Below are 6,549 nucleotides of genomic sequence, written 5' to 3' on the forward strand. Positions count from 1 at the left end.
AACCTGTTCTATGTTGTTGTTTTAATGTGGGTGAATGATTACTAGGGTAGTGCATATTCCCAGAGGAGTGTATCTGTGCAGGAAAACAGTAAATACTCATAGAGGTTTAGCAGTTGTTTTGACTGTTCGGGTTGGTGTAGGAGTTTCAGATCTGGAACTTTTAAGATATTCAGTGTAATGTACAGATGCCAAAAGATAGGGGGACTGAATACATAAAACTAAAAGACCACATCCTTGACGCTCTTATGCTATTTATAGCATATGAGAAGAACAGAAAAGCGACAGTGGCTTTCAGCCATCAGATTCCCTTAAAAAGGAAAGTCCCAAGTTAGCGGAAAACAGTTAGTTATAATTGGCTTCTGAGTCACTTTTGCGGAGTTAAAATGCTTTCTTCTGGGTCCGCAAGTAGATGGCTCCAGGACAGGACCCGGCTCAACCCAGTAATTCAGAATAGTGCTGTGGATGGTGACGCTCCAGCAGGTCGTCTTCTGGCCTCGAGTCTTCCTCAGAGAGGACAAGCTGAGGCTGTAAGTGTGAATGTGAAGTCACTCTAATTCCAGACTCTGCCATGGTCACAGATAAAATTATCTGCGGACTGCCCAGGCTGGTGGTTTTGAACCCTCTCTCTCTGCTTACAGCTCCCGCAAAGATCCTCTGTTCCTCGTGGACAGAATGGATACCCATTTTGTAAACAAAAGTGGGAAAATCAGAGGGAAGTGGAAAGCCTGAGCATGAAAATGTTATGCCCCCTGCTTCTGAAGAGGTCTTTGCACAGACAAGAAGAAATTCTCACCTAGGCTTATGCCCAAGGTTGGAGGAACTGAGGGGCTGGGAGAGGCCCATGTAACTGGAAGGCGGGTCCTGTAGTAACGTCTTGGAAAGATGGCTGAAAAAGAAAAAAAATGTGATAATTTCATGTAATTTACTATAACTTGCATAGATTAGTGGCAGTGCAGAGCAGGGTGTGCTTTGCTGTCTCGGCAGGACGTGCAGCAGGCGTCTGCCAGCGCTCAGCCCTGCCGCGTTGCCTGCATAGGAGCAGAAGTCCATCACCTCCTGCCAGGCTTCGACACTGCCTGAAGCGTCCGCTTCCCAGGCTGGAGCGGGAGCAGTTTGTTGGAAGTGGGCTGCAGGATAGTGACGCTGTTGTTTAAATTTGCCTGACGTGTCCAGTTACGAGCAACTGAAATCAGAGACTTGCAACCTGGGCATGCCTTCTCTGAGCTGTGCAAGCTATCTGCCTCGTGTGGGGTGAACTCTTCTCCAAAGTTTTCACATCGAGCGGGTCGATACTGCTTTGCGTGAGATTGAGGAGGGAGTGTGCTGTTTTGCCCCTGTAAAACAAAGCAGAAATTTTCAAACCTGTTCTGCTGAGAAGCTGCGATGGCTCCAAGGCCTGGGGAGATGAAGGATAGGGACTAGTGTGCTTCCAGGCATCACTCCGAAAAGCACTCAAATTTGGCTTATTTAAAATCTGTGGAAAAAATGTCTGATCATGCACACATAATTGAGGGCTGGCAGTTGGCAGCTGCACTGGGATAGGCAGCGTGCCCGGGCTTGCAGGCTTCCCTCCTGCCCCCACCCGTACGATTTGGGTAGGTCTGAGTCGAGCCCTGTAGGAAGCACGTGGGCAGGAGACCTGGGTAGGAACACCCAAATTTTTGAACTCTTATTGTGATATCTTAACTTTTTTTTTTTTAATGCAAAGAGGTTCAATTTGCGCGTGCGTGAGGCGGTTTTTCTCGTACACGCTGTGTCTTGCGTGTTTGACGCTTCTCAGCCTTCTAGGATTGATGCTCTTTCACGTTAACATGTTTAATCAGACTCGATCGCGGAAAGTGTGTTGCTGCTGTTTCTTTCTGTTGCGCTTCTGTCTTTCAGATGTGCCTGCTGCATAAAAACCAACCAAATGTTTTCTTTCTCCCTCCCCTTCTTCTAGAATTTTTTGCTGAACTCAGCGCAGCGGCGTGCACTCTGGCACTGAACAGTAGCATGACCGAACTGGTACACTACACTAGACAGGGTTTACAGTGGCTGAGACTGGAAACAAATACGCCTTAACTGGTGCTCAAGGTGGTGAAATACCTTGAACTCTTTTGCACTTTGGAAGCCTCAGAAACAGTCTGGCTTGTTGAATCATTGGATACAAAGCACCTGCAAGGGAAAATAAATCACGACGGAAGGGATCTGGTTACACTGGAAAAATTTTTGAACTGAGTTTTTAGGGTAGCACTTTGCTGCCTTGAAAAAGAAGAGATGGAGGAAGGCCTCAGAGTTGATGATGCCTTCCTTTAAAACGACGAAGTGCAATGAATTGTCTGAGTGGCTCAATGTATTGATGGTCTATAAACATTTCTATTACAAATAACCAGCAGGACAATAATCACACATGAAGAAGTGCCGACAAGAAGGAAATCTGCCTCCAGAAGTTATTATGCAACATCCCACAGTCTGCAATGGTTGTGTGCCCAGAAGGAATTTCAGAGAAGTGTTTTTGCAAACGCAGATGCAATCCATAATGCTGGTTCTTTGTTTCTCAGACGACAGAGCAGGGGGAGGACGAATCCTCATCAGCACCGAACAGCGTTATGTTAAAATAAAAGCAGCAGAGTGGTCTGCCTTGCCTGCTTTCCAACCTCACCCTCTTGCGTTTGTCAGCCAGCTGCTGCTCTACTGAGAAGCGAGTGAAGCCACTGCCTTCAGCGCTGCAAGTTCACTTCTGAAATCATCGTTGCTTTGATTTTCTTCCTTGCCATGCACTCGTGCACACACACGCCCTTAACACTCGAACGATTTCACTTATGGTCTTGCTTAGTTTAAGCCTTGTAAGCCAAACGCAGTTGCAGTGGAGGAATTACCAGGTGAGATTAGGGAAAGCTCCGTGTCTCTTCTGTGGTGGAGGAACATCACTCCCACTGAGGGCTGACTTCTCGTCTGATTGCTGTTTGCGGCTTTGGGGGGGGGGTTGGGGGGGGGACGGACAGCCATATGGGGTCACTGTGATAGTTTGGACATGATTCTGAGTCTTAGAGCTTAAACTGGGAGGAATTGCTTCTACTTAAGGTGGGACCGAGTTGCTGAATGTGGAACATAAGACAAATTTTGCCTTTGGATGTTTGCCCGCAACCATCACTGGTCTTGGTGAACATCTAAGAGCAGGATTTGGTACGAAAGTAGTACATCCTTCATGTGGGAGATAACTCGTGTGCTCTTTCTCAGCCGAGCTTTGGGTTGGGCCCAGCGACTTAGGAATCTATCTTCAAGGGAACATGAAAGGGAATCACTAGCTGTTTGCAAGCATTTCTTCCTTGTCAGGAGCTGCATTTTTGAAATGGTGGCTTTGCAGATGGCAGTAACAGCGAAGAACGTATCCTCAGCATTGCCGTGTTTGGTGAGATGGCACCCTTCTTTACCCAAAGATTTCCTGTTGCATTACAGCAGCGTTCTGCCACCCTCATGTCTAATAGTGTGCCTTAGCTCTCTGGTCCCCTCTTGCATCCCTCGCCCCGTTTCTGACAGACCGGTGGGAGTGGTGAAGAGAAGGATGGTGCCACAGAATAGTTGGGCTTACAGGAGAGAAGATATTTCCAATGAATTAGCTCCCTTTTCCACGTAATTTCAGGATGGAGGAACACGTGTGCTGCAGTACAGCAGTACCCCCTTTGTAAAATATTTGGTCACAGTTTTAAGGCTCATGAAAATTGGTAGCAAATATCACCAAAAGTTCCAGCCTTCTAAAAGTTGTTTCCTCTGGGAAGGCTTCGCTGGCGGGAGCGCGCCATGCGGGAGAGCCCTGCCGGAGCTCGCGAGCCCCAGCGCTTCCCGCGGGGTCGGCACCGCAAGCCCTTCTCTTTACCTCCTCTGGTGGCAAAGGGCCTTCAGGATCCCAGGTGTGTCTTCTCAGATCTTAAAGGAACTGTCCTTTTACGTTCACTTTATCAAAAGCCTTAGTGCATTTCAGGGATAAGCTATCCTAACCAGTGGAAGGAAGGTCCGTATTTCTCTCCCAGTTTTACGTATGAGACTTCACCCGCACGCCTCCTCTCGGGAGGAACACCTGCTTTGAGTGAGTGCATGGCCAGGGCTTCTGTATTAACTGTTTTATTCTCAGGAAGTGTGGGAACAGCAAGCAAAATTAAAGTTTCGATGTGCACTTTGGAGCCGCTGTTCTGACTGTAACGAGCTGGATTACAGACCAGCGGATTGATATCTTCTTCTGACTTAAATAAGGCTAGTTTTAGGATTGCCAGCTGAGGAGGAAGGTAGAAAGCTTTACCGAACTGGAAAATCAGTATGGGAGTCTGCAGGAAACGCAGCAGAGCACTAGGGGTAAGGTGAAATAGGTAAGGTGAAATAGGGACCCTTATCGTCCGGGTACTTCCATCCTTGCATCTGCCCCTCTGCCTCCGTGCTGTCGGCTCTGGTTCCCCGGGAACCTCTGCTCCCCTGCCTCTTGAGCACTTTGGTACCTGGGCAGCGCTCATCTACTGCTCTGCTCCTGGGAAAGCTTATTCAAGGGAGCTGGGCGAGCAAAGTCCGCCGGGAGAGACTCGCTTACTGCAGATGCACTACTGCCATTTGCTTTTCGACGGTTTGGGCGGCGGGGAAAGCGCAACGCGAGGCCTGTTGCCTTGCAGCTGTGCAAGCCCACGCCTGCTCCCAGGGCAGCCGTAAGCAAGGTCCCCGTGGCGTCGGTCGGAAACAAGGTCACAGGCAGCACAGCATGCGTAGGGGGTTTTGGTTTGGGGGGGTCTCATTTCAGAAGTGAGGAGTGGGCTCTGGAAGCGTCTGTGATAAGCTACAAACCACGAAGCTATGTTCTGTTTTAGTCTGTAGAAGAGACTGTGTAAATAATAGCTAATTTTTTAAAAGCCATCGTGTTTCATCGTCGAGCCAGGTCAGAGGCCCACGAAGGGTGAGGAAAGATGCCCATAGTTTTCGGTGGGGCCTGGTCAGGCCCCCCAAAAAGAGCGGGGGAAATACCATTTGCCATTAGGAAGCAAACCCAGGAATCGAAGGAAAAACAAAGGTGATGGTTGAGTCCCAGAAGGAGAGAAGCAGGCTACGGTAGCAAAGCAGCATCATTTCCATGCAATATTTATTTAGAAGAAATAATACGTGTGTTTAAATTGTCAAATGTTCTATTTTTAAGATGCCATTTATTTAATAGCTGAAAAGCCCCACTTAGGTGGAGATGTAGATCTCTTCTGTAATTGAAAGTCAAAGTCTGGCTGCAATGTCCTTGTTTCTGTTTTTGTCCTCTCCTCTCCCTCTTGGTTTCCCATTATAAATCTGTACATCTTAAATTTATTTCGGGGGGTGTATCTCCCTCTTGTAAATAACCTTTTCTGCCCTGTGTGTGATGGAATTTCCAAAATGATTGATTCATGCATATGGGGTAATAAAACAATAAATGAAGTAGCCTATTCATTAAGAGTTGTTGCAAGAGTCATGTTCTCAGCTTCTTGCAGAGAAATTGTGATTTGCCTCTTCTCTCTGAATGGTCTTAGTGTTTCATTTCCGCATTAGGTTTGAGTATAAATTTCTGTACAAGAAGTCACTGTTTGCATTTTCTCCGTATTTGTCGCTTCTCGCCCTTCCCTTTAGGAACAAGAATGGGTGCGAATCTAGATGTTCAGAGCGGCAGGAGAGTCGCAGCACAGAGGCGTCTGCCTTGTATCCTAGCGAAAGGGATTCGGGGGTATGTCGGGATCTCTTTTTCAGACTGACAAATCATGTCCCATGGAGACCGGCTTTGGGTGTCTTTTGGAGGAAAAATCTGCAGTTTTGTTTCACGTAGTCTAACGAGTCAAACACGGAACTAAGAATACAAGGCAGAAACTGTGATTCAGGTGTACTGTAATGCATGTGCCATAAAGGTGTTGCAAGGCTTGGTTGTAGGAGGAGGATCTGCTCACATACAGTTCGTGATCACATTTCTGAAATCTGGTGGGGAGGAGAGTACTGACCGTCTCGGGATTCTTGTCGGCTGGCCCGAGTGCCCCTGCGGGATTTTATTTCCTGTAGCGGCTCTACTTCTCATTGCTCGTGTAAGGTGATCTCTGGGCAATGGCCTTATACTTTTCGTCTGGGTATTTTTCTACTTTCTGTTTTGTCTTGAAAAATGTAACTGTTCCTTGGAAAAATGATTCTGCATATCTCTATGCACTATTGTGATATAATTCATGTGTATAATTCAGGTCCTTTTTGCAACACGCATTGCACCTAAGACTATTTGCTAATAATGGATGCATTTTTTTTATATAGTATGTAAATTGTAGAGGATACTGAAACCTGTTTTAATACTCACTAGACATGTTGCTGTTACAGATATTGTATATAGAAAGCTACGCTCTTTTTAGGTCAATGCACTTTTTCACTGCACGCTTAAAATCCCAATGGCAATATTGGTATTGAAGTAAGAATAAAAGAAAGAAAACATAGTTTTATCAAAAGTGAAATGTGAAACATCCCCAGGTGAGCATCTGCTGTGATTTTAGCTACCAAACAGACCGGAGGAGCCTGATGGCGCGTTTACTCACGCAAGGT

The 6,549-nt window shown here is 46.7% G+C and overlaps 1 protein-coding gene across 6 annotated transcripts in view; it reads left to right on the plus strand.

Moving 5' to 3' along the window:
* The window catches only part of AFF1 (ALF transcription elongation factor 1), a 165,617-nt gene that overhangs the window by 122,246 nt on the left and 36,822 nt on the right, over positions 1-6,549 (plus strand). For 5 of the 6 annotated variants that reach the window (XM_026102773.2, XM_064510374.1, XM_064510376.1 and 2 more), the window contains one exon: positions 1,940-5,434. In XM_026102773.2, the coding sequence (XP_025958558.2) occupies positions 1,940-2,061 (122 nt within the window). In that variant the 3' untranslated portion in view covers positions 2,062-5,434. Of the gene's footprint in view, positions 1-1,939; positions 5,435-6,549 lie in introns of those variants that run through there. The other variant, XR_010388841.1, reaches the window with a different exon arrangement.

The sequence above is a fragment of the Dromaius novaehollandiae genome, chromosome 4, assembly GCF_036370855.1.
Source record: "Dromaius novaehollandiae isolate bDroNov1 chromosome 4, bDroNov1.hap1, whole genome shotgun sequence".
Classification (NCBI taxonomy): Eukaryota; Metazoa; Chordata; class Aves; order Casuariiformes; family Dromaiidae; genus Dromaius; species Dromaius novaehollandiae.